General features: G+C 36.0%; 3 protein-coding genes across 3 annotated transcripts; 1 reads left to right on the forward strand and 2 right to left on the reverse strand.

Annotated features, from left to right (window-relative positions):
- The first annotated feature begins 4,216 nt into the window (after nt 1-4,216).
- On the forward strand, nt 4,217-4,963 carry LOC132286834 (17.1 kDa class II heat shock protein-like). Its single transcript, XM_059789235.1, has one exon. It carries the CDS (start codon nt 4,340-4,342, stop codon nt 4,808-4,810), a length of 471 nt encoding a protein of 156 aa, XP_059645218.1. The 5' UTR covers nt 4,217-4,339; the 3' UTR covers nt 4,811-4,963.
- A 91-nt stretch (nt 4,964-5,054) lies between these two features.
- On the reverse strand, nt 5,055-14,693 carry LOC132286830 (25S rRNA (cytosine-C(5))-methyltransferase NSUN5-like). The gene is made up of 13 exons (XM_059789230.1): nt 14,207-14,693; nt 13,670-13,728; nt 12,469-12,519; nt 11,438-11,573; nt 10,828-10,913; nt 8,807-8,905; nt 8,534-8,587; nt 8,279-8,423; nt 7,377-7,438; nt 6,828-6,915; nt 6,160-6,240; nt 5,834-5,995; nt 5,055-5,422 (listed from the first exon to the last, which is right to left on the reverse strand). Exons 1-13 carry the CDS (start codon nt 14,430-14,432, stop codon nt 5,142-5,144), a joined length of 1,530 nt encoding a protein of 509 aa, XP_059645213.1. The 5' UTR covers nt 14,433-14,693; the 3' UTR covers nt 5,055-5,141.
- Nucleotides 14,694-15,107: 414 nt separating this feature from the next.
- Nucleotides 15,108-19,627, reverse strand: LOC132286829 (protein PLASTID MOVEMENT IMPAIRED 1-RELATED 1-like). Its single transcript, XM_059789229.1, has 3 exons — nt 19,335-19,627; nt 16,648-18,881; nt 15,108-16,530 (listed from the first exon to the last, which is right to left on the reverse strand). The coding sequence occupies exons 2-3, from the start codon at nt 18,876-18,878 to the stop codon at nt 15,378-15,380; spliced, it is 3,384 nt and encodes a 1,127-aa protein (XP_059645212.1). The 5' UTR covers nt 18,879-18,881; nt 19,335-19,627; the 3' UTR covers nt 15,108-15,377.
- Nucleotides 19,628-20,233: the final 606 nt, after the last annotated feature.

Below are 20,233 nucleotides of genomic sequence, written 5' to 3' on the forward strand. Positions count from 1 at the left end.
CCATGGATCATCGATTCTGGAGCCTCTGATCATATGACCAGCCTTTCCAATCTTTTTAGCACTTACTCACCATATTCTGGTCTTGAAAAAATTAGAATTGCATATGGTAGTTTCTCACCTATTGCAGGAAAATGTTTGATAAAACTATCCGAGAATATAAATCTTAAAAATGTTCTCCATGTCCCTAAACTAGCCTGTAACCTTTTGTCTGTGAGTAAACTAACCAAATAATCTAATTGTTGTGTAATTTTCTGTGATTCTTACTGTGAATTTTAGGACCGGAGCTCGGGGAAAAAGATTGACAGTGCTAAGATAATAGATGGACTTTACTACTTTGATGGGGACTTCTCCAGTAATAAAAAGGCTCAGGGCCTTAGTAGTGTTAGTTCTAACTCTGTTTATGAACAAATAATGTTTTGGCATTTAAGATTAGGACATCCTAACTTTTCATATCTTAAACATTTGTTTCCTACTTTATTGAAAGGTTTGGATTGTTCATCGTTCTATTGTGAAAGTTGTTACTTATCTAAGAGTCATCGTATTACTTATTTGCCAAAACCTTATACTTCTTCAAAACCATTTTATTTAATACATAGTGATGTTTGGGGACCTTCAAGAGTTACTACTATCTCTAGGAAAAAATGGTTTGTTACTTTTATAGATGATTGGGGAGTTTTTTTGAAAGAAAATGGTATTCATCATCGGTCTACGTGTGTGGATACCCCTCTGTATTAGCACACCATTCACGAGTTTACACAAGTTCAGAATACACAAGTTCAGAATACACGTACATACCTAGCTGGCCTATTTAATAATTTCCTATTTTACTACAGCATTTGACCAATATTCTATTTACAGAAAATATTCTCCAAATATTATATTTACAGCTAATAATATTTGGTAGTTTTACTACCAAATCTTTTCTTTTCAACACTCCCCCTCAAGCTGGTTTGAAGATATCCTCCATAGCCAGCTTGCCAATTAGTCGGTCGAACTGTCTTGTAGGAAGTCCCTTTATAAGCACATCTGCAACTTGCTCTGTAGTAGGAATGTATGGCATACAGATTAATCCATTTTCGAGTTTTTCCTTGATGAAGTGTTTGTCTACCTCCACGTGCTTTGTTCTGTCATGAAGCACTGGATTGTGAGCGATCAAAATAGCAGCTTTATTGTCACGGTACAATTTCATAGGCAATGGATTAGAGACCTTTAATTCATCCAATAGTCTCTTAATCCATAACACCTCACAAATTCCATGAGGCCGAGTTTAGATCAATTGCTCATGGAATTTGTGAGGTGTTATGAATTAAGAGACTATTGGATGAATTAAAGGTCTCTAATCCATTGCCTATGAAATTGTACTGTGACAATAAATCTACTATTTCGATCGCTCACAATCCAGTGCTTCATGACAGAACAAAGCATGTGGAGGTAGACAAACACTCCATCAAGGAAAAGCTCAAAAATGAATTAATCTGTATGCCATACATTCCTACTACCGAGCAAGTCGCAGATGTGCTTACAAAGGGATTTCCTATAAGATAGTTCGACCGACTAATTGGCAAGCTGGCTATGAAGGATATCTTCAAACCAGCTTGAGGGGGAGTGTTGAAAAGGAAAGATTTGGTAGTAATACTACCAAATATTATTAGCTGTAAATATAATATTTGGAGAATATTTTCTGTAAATAAAATATTGGTCAAATGCTGTAGTAAAATAGGAAATTATTAAATAGGCCAGCTAGGTATGTACGTGTATTCTCTCCTATGAAGAGAACCTGTATAAACTCGTGAATGGTGTGCTAATACAGAGAAAAAGATTTTTCTATTTTTCTTTCCTTTATAGTTTATAATTTCAATGGGAAACTAGGAATTAATTTTGGAGGCTTTCAAAATCTCGGTAGAATTACTCTCTCAAAATAATTTAGGAAGAATGAACTTCATTGATTTTATGGCCAACTGTAGCCCTTTGGAGATATTAGATCTGGTTGCTAACCAATTCAAAGAGGTCAACTTTAGATCTTCAAAATAATCAATTCACGGGCACAATTCCTGCTGCTATAGGAAATCTTCAAATATTACAACGGGTAATTCTTGGAGGAAATACATTTTATGGGAAAATTGCAAAATCTATAGAAAATTTATCATTGGTGATATAACTTCAATTAGATGTTTAGAAGCACGAACATAACTAAAATGACAAAGAATCCGTGTCAGACATACCAAATTTACACTTCACTGAAAATAGTATATGCTATTTGTGTGCATTATAAATAGTATTTCTGTATTTTCCATTCAATTTTTGTCACGAAGGTATAATACCCTGGTAATTTGCATTCCTTCATCAGTTAGAAAACTTCAACAAATTTACACTTGCACCCGAAAAAAAATAAATAAATCCTACCAAACCTTGGCTTATATAAGGTTAATGGAACATACAAGCAGACCTCAATCAGTTTGAAAAGTTTTTGGAAATTAGTAGTTTTGGTACTTCCAAAAAAGTGCATCATGAAGAATGTTTAATGGATCCAACCATGTGCTTAACCCTATCCCTGCCTTTGGTACAAGTGAATCTTTATCAAGGTAGATTAAAACATTTTAAGGGTCTTAAAAAAAGGGGGGAAAAAAAAAAAGAAAAAAAAGTAAAAGAGATATTAATCTCTCTCTACATATATGTTTTTGTGTTTTTTGAAGTGGATAAAATCAAAGATAAAAAAAGAATTGTGACCTTTTGTACTTTTTATTTCCATACAAAAAACAAATTTCAGCTATTCAATGCTAAATTCCATACCAAAGGATTTTTACAACAAGCACCAATTTAATTCTCTCTCAAACCTTCTAAACAACTCTCTCTCTTTCTCTGAGAGTACAAGGCAATACACGAGAATGAAGAACAGGAGAACAAAGAACACCACCATGTGGTCCTTGTATCATTCTCCCCATTATCCATGGCCATCGATCTAGAGTACTCTTCTAAGCAAGAAGCTGATCAAGGTGAAAAATATAAAGAATCATGCAAAATTGATTGACTGGAGTCTTTTTTGCTTTGATTTTATAAAGACTTGTGCAGTTGAAGAGCTGAAGACAGCTAGGAGACAAGATTTCAATTCACAGACAACGAAGTATAAAATAATATTTGTTCTAATAAAACAAAAATAAAAAATCGTCCTAAAATTAGTGTAAAGAAAAATAACTACTTAGACAAATATATGAATCAAAATATTGATTGGTGATATTTTCATTGAATACAATTACAATTTTCTATCACATGTAAATATATTTAAGAAACCATACACAGCTTAAAATACAATAATAATAATTAAGAACATGTAATCATAAATACCCGCGGAAGCCATTAAAGAAAGCAGAACAACCAGCGAGAAGTCAAACAATGTACAAGATTTGCAAATGAACGTTTTGCTTAATCTTCCACCTTCTCCACTAAACTCACGAGTTTATTTAATGAGGCAAAACTAACCAAATGCATCTTCCTTCTGCACTAAACTCACGAGTTTATTTAACGACGCAAAACTAACAAAATGCATCTTCCACCTTCTGCACTGAGTTTATTTAATGGGGCAAAACTAACCAAATGCAAGCACACCGTGTGAGAGTGTGAACCAAATAATATATATATAATATTTGATAAAATCCTTACCATCAGGGATTATCAAATCACAATAAACCCAACGTAACCGTGAGTTATGTTTAGCGCATTATAAGTAACTGCATATAATGCTAATATATATTATATATATTTATATCTTTATCCATATATCTCATAACACATGATTACATATGACTAAAATATACCATAATTCATATATTTAACAATCACAATTGAATTGGGTATCTAGCAGCATGCATGAAATTATACACATTGATTTAAACAAAAAGAAAAGAAATAAAAAGAATAAGAGAATTTAACATATATATAAAATAAAAATAAAAATAAAAATAAAAATAAAAAAAGAGAAAAAAAAAAATTATGGTTTAATTAATAACAAATTTTAAGAGGAACATTATTTAAAATCTATTTGAAATATAAATATAAATAATAAAAATTAGTATGAATATATAGCATGAGGCCCTCTGGGCCTTAATGGGCTCTCCCTGTATGGAAAGGTAACTCAACTTTTTAAAAATAAAATACCATTATACCAAGACTTTCAACGACTTAGAAATTACCAGAAGCTACTAGAAAAGTCTCACATATTCCTCACCTTTCCAGAAACTTCACATACCCACATCTATAAAATCCCCACAACACTCTCCTCCCGACAACACATAGATTCAACAAAACAATCAATCACATTCACAGCAAAACCAAACAGAAGAAAATGGAATTCAGGCCAATGGGTTTCGACGCCCCAATCTTCCACGCCCTTCAGCACATCCTGGACGCCACCGACGAATCCGACAAGTCCTCCAACGCTCCGACTCGCACATACGTCCGCGACGCCAAGGCCATGGCCACAACACCGGCCGACGTGAAGGAGTACCCGAATTCGTACGTGTTCGTGGTGGACATGCCGGGGCTGAAGTCAGGGGACATCAAGGTGCAGGTGGAGGACGACAATGTGCTGCTGATAAGTGGTGAGAGAAAGAGAGAGGAAGAGAAAGAGGGGGTTAACTACGTGAGGATGGAGAGGAGGGTTGGGAAATTCATGAGGAAGTTTGTGTTGCCTGAAAATGCAAATACTGATGCAATCTCCGCAGTTTGTCGGGACGGTGTGCTTACTGCTACCGTTCACAAGTTGCCTCCTCCGGAACCCAAGAAGCCCAAGACCATTGAGGTCAAGATTGCTTGAAATTCTCACATCATCCTTATCAATGTCCTCGTCTGTCGATGTCCTCGTCTTTCTTTGTTAAATGTGTTTTCTGTTTGTTATGGTATTGTTTCCTTTCTGATGTGAAAGTTCGAGTATTTATATAAATCAATGCAATATGTTGTCTTTTCAAAAGATTTTTTTTTTTTTTTTTTTTTTGAAATTTTAATCTTCCATTTATTTTCTTCCCCTAAACAGTTGTAAACATAATACCAAAGCCAAGATCAGGCATAATCTCACTCAAATAAAACAATCAATGAGATCAAAGGATCTAATACATTGCGGCATTAAAATATCAAAACTAGAATTTTGTTTATCTTTTGTTGTTGTTGTTGCTGCGTATGTGCAAGGCAAGCTGTGAATGTAACAACACTTTGGACATTTTCGTGAAGTGAAGAAACACTAAAAGCTTGTTTTTGCTTACAGGTTTCTTCTTACTAATAGAAAGTTTATTTGTGCCAAGAGCTACTATAGTAGCCTTTCTGGTACTTCTTGTTGACACTTGTGAGTGATTGACGATGCTCTTCCTAACGAATAACGCAATGAAGAAGCCTTCTTTATCCTCAACCGGGTCTGTCCGAAGCAAATGTTGAGCTGCAACACAACAGGAAGAAAAAAGAAGTGTCATCTAAAAATACATGATAATCACTAATCAGCCAATCTGAATATAGTAAAGAAAATAAGAAAGAAAATGCAGGAAAACACAAGCATGCATAGATCTGCCTATATGAATATAATAAGGAAAAAGTGACCGACCCTTGTATAAATGAATTAAAAGGCTATTGAATAAAATAAATACAACAACAATGAAGATCAAACAACGGTAAATTGCATATTGTGTTGATGGAGCAAGACTTGGTTTAAGACCATTACATGACAGAGTCGAGGTTTGCTTAAAAAAGGAAAAATAATCATATAGGGATGCTTTCTCTTGATAACGAAAAATGAAGATCAACCAATACTATTTGGAGAGCAAAATGTCAAATGTTTCAGACGACAACTTACATCCCTCAAAAACGGGGAGTCCACGGCGGGGCCACTGGGGTAAGGGTGTTGCCAATTGAAAACCATAGGATGCTGCAAGAGGTAAAACAGATTCGACAACATCTTCATTTTCTATTTTGTGGATGGAGCATGTGCTGTAAACGATTCTCTCCACTGCTGGAACTACAAAAAATAAAAATGTGAATCACATTGTATTGGATGTTTCACTCCATGTGAGAAGATTATACTACATTCCTTATGAGGTTTACCAGAAATCACATGCGAACAATATTTTGGAAATCGATGAAAAACCAAGAAAGAGCAAAAATCCAGTTAAAAAAACTTACAAGATAATGCATGCTCAAGAGCCTTCTTTTGAAAACCAGCAAGCTTTTTCAGTCGATCTATGTCAGCCGTATCGGCACTACCTGTGTAATTGTATTATTGCAAAAGAGATCAATGACTAAAAGATACTGCATGAGACAAAATTTCATCCAAAACATAATAACAATGAAAAAAAATAAAAATAAAAATCAAGCTGTTTGTTATATAATCTTACAACTCTTGCATATAGGAGCTGCATATGATATGTGACATGAACTAAAGCCATGAAGATGAATGGTTGTTCTCTATTTTTGGACAAGCAGTTTTAAGCTGTATCATGATAGTCAATTTTCTTGGTTATATCATTCATATATTACTTTTTACAGTGTAAAAAAGATATCGGCAACTACTAATATTAGTGATGAAAACAAAAGCTATCCCTAGCAGTGGATCCGACTCTCAAAGAACAAATTACATCAATGTGGAGAAGAAAGGTATTTCCTAATATGAAGTTTCTTATTAAAAGGTCTATTTCACAGAACCAGTAGTTTAATAATAATTGACTTGTGCTAACAAATAAATGAGAGCCAGCCAGCAACAGCTTAATAGGAAACAGAAGAGTAAGAGGTTAAAAGGAATGAGATCAGAAAGATGAAAAAGTGAACCTCAAAAGACACAGACTGATACTTACCTGTACTATAAGATGGGAGGAGATGATCCAGTCTCTCTGTAGCAGTCCCCGATCCAGAGCACGAAGGATCTAAAAGTATAGCACGAATCTACACAAAAAAGAGTGCTCGCAAAGAGAGAACATATATAATATCAGTGGAGTCCAGTACATGCAGTCAGAGGCGAAGGATCACAGTGCTTAAAAACTGCAGTGAACAGTGTAAGTTTAACATAATGTTCCTAGGTGCATATTCTGACCTCTGCCTAAGTTTAATACATGACAAGTTCCATCAGAACCAGCCCAGACCGGACGATTCAACCAGTGAACTGGCAAACCAGATGCTGCGCAAGCTGGTTCAGACCACAGAATCAAGGTGTTCATACAATCAATATTTAACCTCTCCCCAAACAGGATAGGTTAGCAAAGTCAAAACTGTGGTTGAACTGGTAGACCCTTGACCTGGCAATAGCGATGGGTCATTTGGCCACTCCAGTTCCAATGACTAATGCCCAAAATTGTGAATTAGAGAACTTCAACACTCCAATAACATAAAAATGCAACCCAGAATACCTTTGAGAATGAAGCATTTTTTGGATTCAAGTTCAAGAAGTCTCCATGCAGAACTTCCACATCTAGAATCTAGGTTAAGTTTATCAACACAAAACCTGATAAAGTGAAAACAGACAAGCTAAGAAATGCTAACAGATCTGCAAAGTATTCTCCCGAAGGTGGTAGATGATATTTGAAAAGAAGAGATTAAGTAAAATGCTGAACCATAAGGTATACAATATTTACAAGCACAATTAGGAATTTACTTGAATGTTATACGCACTCATGCATGTATATCATGTATATGGTTTAAAGTATATACCAGCCCCATTAGGAATTTACTTACATATTATACACATGCATGTATATCAATCTACAGTTTGATTGGTCATCATTTCACAGACCTATAGGTAGTTTTAGACAAGCTTCCTTTGATGTAGATACCTGCATGCCAAGGATTCTTTCACAATCTGGGACATTAATTTACCTACTAAAATATCCCATCTCCACCCAAGGTCCCAGCATTACAATTCCATTTTTGTCTAAATTGAGTAAATGGGCTTCTAACTGAAATATTTTGTTACTGACCCTTCCAGGACCTTGACTTGTCACATGAGTGAATTTCATATTTCCTAAGTGAAAAGAATATAAATATCTTCATGTACCAAGCGCTTGTGGAGGAATGGAATATGTGGTGATTCAAGAGACAACTATCATTATTCATGATAATTATATTTTACTGAACAAATGTTCATTATAATTCATTAGAATGATAATATATTATACAGTTGATTACTTTTTTTTTATTACAAAAATAAACAATATCTATATTTTCCTTTGACAAGCTAATAGATAATACAAAATGTAAGCAACTAATAGAGGCGGATGACATTTACAGGAAAAGACAGCCACTAAAAGGATACTAGAAGCCCCAGCCAGTTTGATAGTGCCTTCTAACCGTTTAACCCTCTCCTCATTAAGTTCACAAGCTATAATCTTTCCCTTTCCTCCCATAAGAGCGGCAAGATGTACCGTTTTGTTTCCGGGGGCGGCACATGCATCAAGAACCTTCAACAGAATAAATTGATCATTGGTTAAGCAATTGATGAGAATGCAAAAAACAATGGACTCGTGATTCCAGACCCTGATAATACAAATAAAACATATGCATAACTAACCTCCCATCCTGGTTCGGGCCTAAGAGCTACTGCAACCATGGAACTTGCCTTGCCCTGATGGGGGGAGGAATATTCATATAAATCAAGAAAAAGAATTAAAAAGTAAGACTAGCGCTGTGCGTGTGTGTGTGTGTGTGTGTGTGTGTGTGAGAGAGAGAGAGAGAGAGAGAGAGAGAGAGAGAGTCTTATTATGAATACTTCACAGGGAAAAAGAACGCACCCATCAAGTGGCTTTTAAACCTTAAAAGTAAACATAAATAGTAAAGTTCTTACTTGCATAAAGACACTTCCGTTCACAACCAAAGGATGATTGTGCAAATCAGTACCAGGTGGCAGTACCAACAAGTCAGGAACCACATCATCCTTGTGAACCTGTTTGATACAGAACTATAGAAGCATGATCTAAAACAAAATAACCAAAACAAATAAAAAAGTTATCCAAAAAGAGAAGCATGCCTCAAAAGTTTACCATGTTCCCATTTTATAATAACCTAAAAAATTGACCAAGTATAATATAAGGCCAATGTTAAGGAAACATAACGTAGGTATACAGTATACACTAGATTTTAGCTATTAAAAGTTCTCTTGCTATAACTGCATAAATTATAATGTGGAATGCCACAACAAATATTTCGAAATTGTTTCGCAATGTTTCTAATTATTCAGTCTTTTATTCAGTTCTCTTTTCCATTAATTGTAATAATGTTGCAACAAACATGAAATAAACCAGTGCATAAAACGAAGTACGAGCAGTGTCCTTAAATTAAATTTGGGGCTTTCCGCACCATTAGCCTTCATATACTTTTTTTTTTTTTTCTTTTTCCATAAGCATCATTAGCCTTCAAATCACCTGTTGCACCTAGTGCTAATTCACTCGAGACTCAAAAGTGGTGGTTTAGGATGTCTCCAGCTTTTCTCATAAGAAGAATGAAAGTAGTAATAGAAAAAAGAAAGAAAACAAATTGTGCCCTGCAAAATTAAGGTCCCAATGGTCAAGAAGTGAGGGTGATGAAGAAAGTAAAAAGAAGGATTAAAGCCAAACCCTTATGTCATTCATCATTAAAATAGACCACATTCAACATTATAAGACATTGAAGCTTTATGAACGATACGAGCTAGAAAAAGGAAGAACTTAGCAGTGCATGAAACCATAGCACATCTTTACTATTTGCTAAAGGCCAGGCTAGAAGGCAAGCCCATTCCTCCTTTACACAAGAAAATCCAACTCTTGACAATACCACTCACTTTTTTTCTCTCTCTCTCTCTCTCTTTTCCCTTGGCAAGAAACACATTCACACACCCACTTGCCCCTATGGGGACTTGAACCCTCAACCTTCTACTTTGGAAGGTGAGTAAGTAACACTAGGCTGCAGCCTTTGGCAGTTATACCACTCACTTTTATTTTCTCTTGCCAAAAATACCCCAATGATATCTTTTTATTATTTGCTGGGAAAGATCCTACTTCTCAAGTGCAATTGTTCCTGTTCTATGCCATAAACTCTTGTCCTTTATGAATAACTCAAATAAAACTCTCATTTTCAACAGTACCCCATTTTGATATGAATGGAAGATCTAATCAGTTATCACAGGCAATGTGTCATAACCATCACATTGCATGACTCTAACCTGCCACAACCACAACAATTTGCACACACGTCAGTCTATCCTCTCCCCCAAGTATGTTCTTATTAAAAAAAAAAAAAAAAAAAAAAAAAAAAAAGGAGAACTAAATGATTTAACAGAGCCGTGAAAATGGCACATGCTAGTTGAATTTGATAGTTTAAGCAGCACTTGCATTTTAAGCTCATAAATTTACAGTATACTTCTACAAGAGTGCTGATGCCATGTTCAGTAACATGACACAAATTTGAAATATTTGAAGCAACACTTTGAGATGGGAACTGTGGAATGAAGGAAACACACCTGTATTGATGCTTACATGGAAAGAAGAACATAAAAATAGCCAATACAGGTTGATACACACACACACACACAGAGTGTGTGCTATTCTAATAAGTGGAAGACCAAGTAGTGATTGGGAAAAGGCTTTGTTGAGTCGTTGACTTGGAAGACAAAGTAGTGCAATAATAAATAATTTATTCTTTTTTCTTTTTTTTTTTGGTAAAACAAAGAATTCATTATGTACCTTTCACGTCTAATCATCACAGAAGACGAATTGAAATAGTTCTCACTAAAAAGTAATGAATTAATCATTATAAGGTGTCAGAGCATTCTAAAACCACTCATTATAATTCTATTATTTATTTAATTTCATAGAGGTTAGGAGAAAGTACCGTGTTTTGTTTCCCTAATTCGTGTAAGGCAGACTGAATATCCAATTTCAGAGTATTTACACGAACATAACGAGGTTTGGAAATATCTGCAACAGAAACAAAACGTAACTTACAGACAATATTTTTACAAGTGGCACAGTATCTACTGTCCACCTCAGTGCCTAATATCTCTTTAAGTAAATAACAAGATTAACTGAGACAAACACCAGGCACAGTTCCTACAAACCAATAATTATATTAAAATGAACTCTAAACTCAGACTAAAAGTAAACTGGAACTTGCAGATTACATCAATTAATATGTGAGGACAAAGCTAATCAGAGCATTGACCATCAACTTCTTCTACTAACAAGTGAGATTAAACCATCAGAACATTTATGCCTATTATGGATTCCCTTTATTGATTTCACTTTTCCGAGAACATTTCATAAGGCAGACATGATTGCTAACATGACATGTTCACAAGGCCTTCTAAAATTGACGTAAAATAACTCCAAAGCTTAATTATCTAATGTAAGTATCTCTACACCATTATAACTTTATGACACAGCCCATTGGCCTCCAGAAGGACAGAATTCACCACAAATCAGAAAGCAGTATGAGCGCAGACCAGGAATTTCATAGAGAGCCATCAAGTCTCTGACATTTTTCAGTCTCTTTCTCACTAAAAACCGAGCTAGAGCGGACTGTAGAGCATCTTTTCTGAGCAAGAGAAACTTTTCTGCATCACCAGCTAATGAATCTACCTGTAGAACAGAGTTCAAGTCAAATGATCACTAAAAAGTCATAACACGGAGCAATGCCACAAATGAGAGGTATAGCACGGACTTTTTGGCAAACACTCCCTCCATCCCAAATTAAACGTCCCTTTTCAGGAATCTAACCTTTTAAAAGGACGAGTTTTAGTATTTTTGTAGCAAATGAATTACCAAAATATCCATAGTGGGTCCACATGGATGTTATTGTTTACTTTTATAAGTTCAATGCAAGAAGCTTAAATTGGTAATGTTACAAAAAATAGTACTTTGACTTTTCGAAGGAGATATTTATTTTGGGAGCCAAAAATGGAAAGGTGGACATTTTTTTTTTGGGACAGAGGGAATAATGTTTATTAATTTAGTGCAACCCAATTTACATCACCGATTCACCATGATTTATTAAGTGAGGCTGCATTATTCAACCATTCTATAATAACTATGTAGTCTAAGATTCAGGACACATAAGAAATGCCAACCTGCATAGCTTCTGGGCCCAGACATCAGCAAAGCATAGTAGTGATACATTAAAAGTGAATAGACAAAATATAATTTAATTTTAAAAAATAGCAATTTCTATTTTACATCTACTAAAGAATCATTTTTGCAATTCTAAAGCCAACACACTTTTTCACAAGGCAATGAATTCTGTAAAACTGAAATCTAAGTACATGTACATGTCATTGTAGGATATATGCTGGTTTTTAGACTATATAAAATCATTTTGTCACAGAAGGGCATGTTTTTCCTCTTTCATTCCATCCACTAGCAACCTTTCATTAATTACTTTACGCAGATGAGTGCGTACATGCCACAAATATAGTGGCACACTTTAAAAATTAACATTTTAAAAATCAAAGCAGTCATGAAGAGGAAAAGCAATAACCTGGCCAAATAGAATGTCATATGCGATTATGTACATCAATTCCCCTTGCCTCTGCAACAACATTAGATGCAATGTTAGTAATTAAACAAAACATCATACTAAAAAAAAAAAAAAAGTTATCATTTTCACATCTGACTCATAACACATTTATTTTACATGGCTTAGAGGTAATTTGAAGGTACTTCAAGCATGTGGAATAAAATGAAAGATCAAAAAATAATGAGAAAGTAACATTTGGTCTCTCTTTGCTTATCTAGTACCAAAAATTCAATGGGTCTCGTTGGGATTATTTTGAGAACTTATTCTGATGATTGTAGCTTTAATACAGAAGTAGTTATGCGGGATATATTCCGTTGGTCTACCCCCACTCCCCTAAGAATTGAGTTCAGCAACAGGGTTGTTCTCTTGGCCCTCTCTTGGGTATCCAAGGCAACTTGGTATCGGGGAAATTTTTGGATATCAGAATGCTCATATCATTGTTGTAGTCTAAAGACCAGAAAGAATGGAATCTGCTATAGGAACCAAGATCCTAGCTCGTTCCAAAGTCTTGAAGGAGAGGTTGGGCGGGTACTTTGTAACATCCCCATGGTGGGGGCTTTTTCAGTGGTCATTAAGTGGTTTACATCAGCCAGTGATTGGTTAAACACCAGGGGTTCTTGTCCCACATCAGATAGGGGTGGAATGCGTCTTTGGGCTTATAAGGGTGGGAAGGCAGCAGGCCCGGCAATGAGGGTGTCGCAAGTTCGAGTGGCATAGTATGTCACGGACTTACAGTTCTTGTTCCACATTGGATAGGGATGGGTCGGACAGCTTAAGCTTTTGGGCAGATGGCAAGCGCCCAGGCCTTTACTGTGCTTTTGCATTATTGTCATTACTTTTTCATGTGTGCGTTTTTCTTTTCTTTTATTTCCTTTTTAATCATGGGGTTCAGGTTGGCTTCTTACTTTAGAACCTTGAGAGAGAATAAATAAATAAATAAATAAAAGGAAGAAGAAGAAGAAACAAAAAAAAAGAAGGTAAGATTCAACATTACAAGAAGCAATTATAAAAGATCAATTCATATGGGCGAAAAGAGAATGATAGTAACTGCAACAGAAGGAAATAAGGCAGAGCAGAACTAGAACAATACAAATTCAACAATTTCTAAAACCACTGTACTACTATGTCTTAATTATATAGATCATAGAAAATATTCTTTTACCTTCCACTTGCCATTCAATATACTTGACGCCTCTATAACATCTTTGATAATTGGAAGATCTGAAACATAATATAAAAAAATAATAATAATAATAATAATAATCAATTGCCAAGTTCCAAGAATTTTTGAAGAAATAAATCAGTGCAACACAAAAAAGAATACCAAATGCACCAAAAACAAAAGGGTCATATATAATTCATATTTAAGTGCCAGCAATGACATGAGAAATGCAAACAAATTCAAGGCAACAAGAAAAGACATGATAGACTAAACTATACCAAACAATACAGCTCTAAATAGAATATAACAGCAAAAGAGAATTTGTGTAATCCCATAGTGGTTCAAAACGAGGGCATAGTTGAGTAAATTAACTAAATCTGAAAATTCACCATTACCACTTCAAACACTAAAAAGTTAGATGTAAGTAACCCCAATGATTCAATCTGAATTATTTTTGTTCATATCCAATTTCAAAGGTTCTAAGAACAAGAGCAAATTAAACATGCACATTTGTAAGAGCGTGTGTTGCTAACATACACTTGAGGGTTTGGCACACCAGAGCGAAGGTGGCTTTCTTGTTCCTGACGGAGGGGCTGTAAACGAGTGACTTGATGGAGCCGACAGCACGGCGGCGGGAGTCACCTTGGAGAACGCACCGCAAGACCTTCGCCGCCTCTCTCCGCGCGAAGTACGACGACCGCTCCGCTTTGCTTAGTCGCCGGTTTGACTTCTCGGCGGCCACAGGCTTCTTCATACGCACCATTCTTCACTCGAACGAGACTGCACAGAGAGAGAGAGAAAGGGAGAGAGAGAGAGAGAGATAGGAGGATTTATGGGGCGGGTAATTAGGATCGGGTTTTTATCTACTGATGACCAGTTACTCAAAAAGGGTCGGAGTCCAAAGTGATTCAAGAAACCCGGTTCTGTTTTTTTTTTTTTTGTTTTTTTTTTTTTTGGTTTTTCTAATTTAGTTGAGTCAGTAAACAAATCCGTTCTTTGGCTTGTTGAGAGGAAATCTGTCACAAAGGTGAAACTACTAACTTCTGTGACTCTGTAGTTTTTGAATTAATTAAAGAGGTCTAAGTAATTATATTATGAGTCCGAAATCGGACATTAAATCATTATTCTTATATTATTTTAAAAATAATAATAATAATAATTGTATTATAATTCATATCTCAAAAGAGACTAGTGAAATTTTTTATAATAAAAAAAAAATCATATTTATAGAGACTTGTAGTAAATCAATCAAATTAGGAAAAAATATTCACTTTATGTAATACCATTCTTTCAAATGCCCTAACTCCTTCAAAGCGCTGGAGCCTCTAACCAGTGTAAAAGCAACTGAATCATTATTGATTGCGGAAATCAACCCAACCATAAGCTTAGGGGAAGTATCTTTCAAAAGAAGAGGCATCATTGATAAAAGAGAACCAAGTAAAACATATAAGACATTAACTTTTATTGATAACATCGTAGTAGATACAAATATGAGCACCATAGACCCTGTCACCGTCATCGATTCGAGTCCAAAGAGCTACTAAATTACATCCATCAAGAAACACAATCCCAATTCCAAAGCAGCGCTATACAATGTTGACATATTTCAGCAGTGTTATATAACTTTGGTTACAGCAAGTTACAGTGCCATATCCTGTATACACCCATTTAGCAAAATATGTAGTCTAAAAATTGCATCCTACAGTCATCAGAACCTCATAGTGTCATTCAAAAAGATAACATCGGGGTTTCTTATATGTAAATTCAATGTTGCCAACTCTTTCCATTTAGCTTTTGTACATTGAACATGGGAGGAGATGCTCCACAAAATATCCCCAGGTTGCTTCCTTCTCATCACTTGTAAAGATGATTTTACTATTGCATTTGAGTTCAAATGTGGATGCTTGTTAGTCTTACTCTTACCTATGCAGCTAGCTAGAAGCCAGCGAGCCCCCGACTGTTGCTGTGTTCTGGTACCCCAAAGCTGCTGCATGCCAGGCTCAGCATTCAAACCTGCAACATGAACCTCAGTGATTTTGAACAGAGGAATGCCGCCTTCTTCAACCCTTTTCTCCTCATTTTCTTCAGCATTAATCAACTGCTCATATGTATCATCATATTCCCTACTGCTGCTTCTTTGTGATCCTGTGAAGAATACTTTTGGTTTTGAAGGAAGGAAAATCCTCTCCACCTGAATCAAAGCAAGCATTGGAGCACCAACTGCTTCATAGTCTCGGAGGGGATCTCTGAGCTGCACCATAAGAGCTACTGTAAAGTTGTTCCCCAAAAAGCCACCCTCTGTACCAGATGGTTTGCCCCATTTGCTGTCTATTGTCAACGTTCCACTAATTATATCCATACATTTAGCATGGTGCGCTGCCAGGATCTTGGAAGTTCGCTCATCGATTTCATCTCCATCACCAAAACCTCCAGCATCCAGCATCATCCACTCATCCAATGTTAGAGATAAGCTAATTAATTCATCAATATCATCGTCTTTGCCTTTGACATCCAACGGTTGCAACCCAGTAGCTCCTTCTAAACCGAAAGGCACACTAACCTGGGCACTCTCGCCTAAAAGAAATGAGGTTTCGGCAATAGGCTGGGGCCTAATTCTTGAAGGTGCTTCCTCATCTGACATGCCAGACTGAATTCTCAATCCTTCAATTGAAAGGGCTTCAATCTTATCCATTGCCAAAGGAGCAAGATCCTTGAGAGAAACATAATCAGAATCCATCTCACTACATATTGAGCTTGAGGTGAGGTCATCATAATTCCGGTCAGAAGGGAATTCTTCAATTTTCTTTATCATACCAAATGAGTCTTGCCCAACTTCTAATTCCTGCTGCAAAAAGTGCAACCTGCCACACCAACCATAAACGAATTTAATTCATCGTTAATTGAAACATAAAATAGAGAGATGGAAATAATAGAATACTTTAAACCAACAAATCAGTAAAACTAATAAAGTGAGAAACCTTTCGGGAACCTCCAATATAGATGCAACTTCCCACGTTACTTGTTGCATCGTCTTCCCAGTAACATCTTCCAGTGGCATTAATTTATTTGCCTGCATAGACATCTTTTCAGGTCCAACTGTTGCCCAGTGCTGTAATATCTCCATAATACTGGAACCCATTGCAGCAGGTAGCACAACTGGGGCAGAAACTTGCATGATCAAACTCAAACCATTCTTAGCAGTTCTGAAAAGTGAGGGACTCATAGATCGCAAATAACCTCCATTCTTTGTCTGAACAATTGGACCCAAGCCTTTTACAAGAGGAGGAAATTCCAATGGCTCTTCAGGGGGAAGATAGACTGGACTTCCAAAACCACCAGAGCTAGATTTTGAAGAACTCCGAAAGACCCTCTCATTCAGACCCCATTCCTGTAACAAAACTTCAGTTTCCAAGTTCTCAAGGATTTTGGCATTCCTTTTACTTCTCAATGATTCATTCAAGCTCTTATGGTCCATTTCAGCAGCTCCAGTTGGAGCAGCACCACCAAATTCCACCTGCTCTTCCATCGTGTCAAAATCAAAAATGAAGTTTCCAGAAGCTAACGTATCCTCTTCAAACTGCCTCAAAAGACGCTCTCTAGGAGACTCAGGCTCTGGGTGAGTATGAGAAGAGTATAATGGACTCTGCTCTATCCCTAACATATTTAGGAAATCATTTGCCACAGATTCTGTAACATCATCCAAGCTAAGTGATTTTACCATCCTACCAGCTTTATAACTTGATTTAGTCCTAGTGTAGTTTTCTGCTTCACTTAACTCACTCGTATCTAGTGAAGTATCGAATTCTGTTGATTCTGACATAAACAGGTTATGAATAACTGATTCAACTTCTTCAATGGTCGATTCTTTTGTACACATGTCATTTTCTTCACATCTGTTGTCATCCACCAAGACCTCATCTTTGAAATTAACATGGAGTTCATCCCTTGAATTACATCCTGTCTCCTCAGTAAGAGCCGTCACGTCACCCTGGAAGATCGTAGCCACATCAATAATTTCAATTGCAGAACCATCAAAAGTTTGAGCAGCACCTTCTACTTTCAGCTGTTCCTTCATAGACGATTCAATCCCCTGCTCAATAATTGTAAACTCAATATTGTCGCTCCCATTTTCATTATCATTACGAGGGGACTCAGGAAAATAACAAGGCTCTGGTTTGATGGGATCTACATGTTCAAAAAAGTAATCAAACTCTTGTGAACTACCCAACTTTGCCTCATCAAGTTTCTGGTATAAGTAAGTTACTGACCGAGCAAGCTCCAATCCTTGATCTGGAAAAACTTCGTTTAGAATTTTCGTATCTGAAAATTGGGATAGAGGGTAGGACACTTGGTTTGAATTATTTGGAACACTCCCAACCTTCCGAAGCATGCCATTACTACTACTCTGACTAATATCTACAAAATGATCCATTGTACTCTCCCTATGCTCCTTCAAACGCTTAGGAAAAGCCATGTTAGTTCTTGATTCATATGAATTATCTCCCATCACCGAAAACCCAAAACTAACATTCAGCATAGCGCCTTTAGCCTTGCCTGTGAGCTTAAAGCTTGTCGTCCACTTTCCTGAGCTCTTCTCCTCTTCCAACTCTTCCAAAGTAAGTGGAAGCAACCTTGTAAGATCAATCCAGTGCTTCCCAATATCAAGCCCAGGAGCTCCAATCACAGAAGCATAAAGCCAAAAAAGCTTAGGCTCATACTTTGCCGAACGGTGGGGCCCATTTTTACTGCTATATACTGAACATCGATGCATCAAAGTCTCTTCAAATTCAACCATCCCCTGACAAACCCGAGCTGGGCGTGTTCGCAACACCTCATCCTTCCTTTTCCATTGAACACATAAACAAATGTCATTGAAATTTGCTGGTAACCCTTCAATGGTGTGTACATGGAGAAAGAAAGAACAACTGAACCGGCGATTCTTAATGTGAGCGAGAGCCTTTAAGGGCTTCCAGTTCCATAGTGATGATTTCTTGTCCTTGTGCAACAAGTCATCGTTGTAAATTTTAGATTTTGATTCCGATGAACGTGCTTTACCAGTGGACTTGGCCCGATGAGTGGATGGTGAAATCAAAGCCTTTGGAGGGATGTTATGCAGATAAAGAGCTTTGCTTATTTCCTCAATGTCACGCAATAACCTACCACTACTAGACCCCCCATTGTTTTCCCCAGATTCAACTTTGGACAACATCACCTTCACATCAATAATACAAAATCTTAATTTTTGAAAAAAATAATAATAATACAAAATCTTGACAAAGGTAAACAAATATCAAGATCAGAATTTATAAAAATAAAAATAAAAATAAAACCTATGTTAGAATGCTGATAGAATAGAAGAAAATGTAGGTTATCTATACTTTTTTTTTTGCTTTTTTGTCTAGAAATTGTAAGATCATCAACTAAATTCTTTGTAAAAAGAGAAATTTAAGATTTGCAATCACAATTTCTTATCTTTTTCAGTAACCAAATAAGTAATCAGAAGCAAATCAGATCCCTTCAGTGTCTATTCGTTCACACATATGTATACACATGTATATATACAGATATATATAAATATAGATAGATAGATAGATCGATCAGAAATGCCCAATACAAATGCGTGAAGCATGTAACTAGATCAATCAAACGAGTCAGTGATGCTTACCAAAATTGAAAGTCAATGTCTGCGAAATTGAGTTTTACGTCTCAGCACTACTCTGATCTTTGTATGCAATTTGAAGAAGAGTGAGAGGAACTGTTAATCCGAGACCTTTGGGAAAAAATACAGTTAGTTTAGCCGCTAAAATTCCTCGAAAATCGTAGTTCCCTCCCTCTCTCAAACGAAGCGCAAAAATCAAGACGGAACTCTTCTGCCCTAAACGACGTTTTTGTTTGCTCTTCTTTTTGTTTTGATTTTATAGCATGTGAAACGACTATTTAGTATAGTAGTTTTGTCTTGGGTTTTAAAGCGTAAATTACACTTTGACAAGAATAAATAAAAGGAGTGTTATTCAATGATATAGCTCTCCTACTTTTTGCCAGGGAAAAAAATAATATTTGACACTGAATACAAAAAACAGGTTGACCGCCTTGCTTCTCTCGTGGTACAATCCTCTTCTTGCGAGCCCCCTTTCTACTCTTTGTAATGTTTTTTTGAGGGGACTTCTCGTCGAAGATCTTGGGACTTTAGACTCACAAAGAAAAGGGACCGCTTGTGAAGTCCATCATATGGTTTGAACATAATTTTGGATAATTTTTATTTTAAAATTATTTTTAACTCAATTTCTTTCACAAGAGTAGTTATGCAGTTTTATTATTATGCTAAAATCTAAATTATAAAATGGAAAAAATTCACTTCTTTTTTCAGAGGTTTTTTTTGAAATGCCGGGTGTTGCACAAAATAATTCAACAGGGTAGGTAGGAATTTTTTTGATTCTACAGAACTTGAATCTTCATCATCTATTATGTAAGCTAAAAGAGATACTATTATGCTACAACACATTAGAGAAAGAAATGTTTGTGGTAGAAAATTGGTCAAGGTAGTTGTGAATCTCAATTACTTGA

This window comes from Cornus florida, unplaced genomic scaffold (genome assembly GCF_030987335.1).
Source record: "Cornus florida cultivar Cherokee Brave unplaced genomic scaffold, ASM3098733v1 CherokeeBrave_3.0.0_Hap2_Chr11, whole genome shotgun sequence".
Classification (NCBI taxonomy): domain Eukaryota; kingdom Viridiplantae; phylum Streptophyta; class Magnoliopsida; order Cornales; family Cornaceae; genus Cornus; species Cornus florida.

Excerpts from the sequence above, each read along its gene's own strand:
- LOC132286834 (XM_059789235.1), top strand. The coding sequence starts at position 4,340 with ATGGAATTCAGGCCAATGGGTTTCGACGCCCCAATCTTCCACGCCCTT.
- LOC132286830 (XM_059789230.1), bottom strand. The coding sequence starts at position 14,432 with ATGGTGCGTATGAAGAAGCCTGTGGCCGCCGAGAAGTCAAACCGGCGA. Across the intron at positions 7,439-8,278 it reads CAAACTGGCTGGGGCTTCTA|ATGTGGAAGTTCTGCATGGA; the intron begins GTATCCTTTTAG and ends CCTAGATTCTAG. Across the intron at positions 6,916-7,376 it reads AAAATGCTTCATTCTCAAAG|ATTCGTGCTATACTTTTAGA; the intron begins GTATTCTGGGTT and ends TTTTTTGTGTAG.
- LOC132286829 (XM_059789229.1), bottom strand. The coding sequence starts at position 18,878 with ATGTTGTCCAAAGTTGAATCTGGGGAAAACAATGGGGGGTCTAGTAGT. Across the intron at positions 16,531-16,647 it reads ATATTGGAGGTTCCCGAAAG|GTTGCACTTTTTGCAGCAGG; the intron begins GTTTCTCACTTT and ends TTGGTGTGGCAG.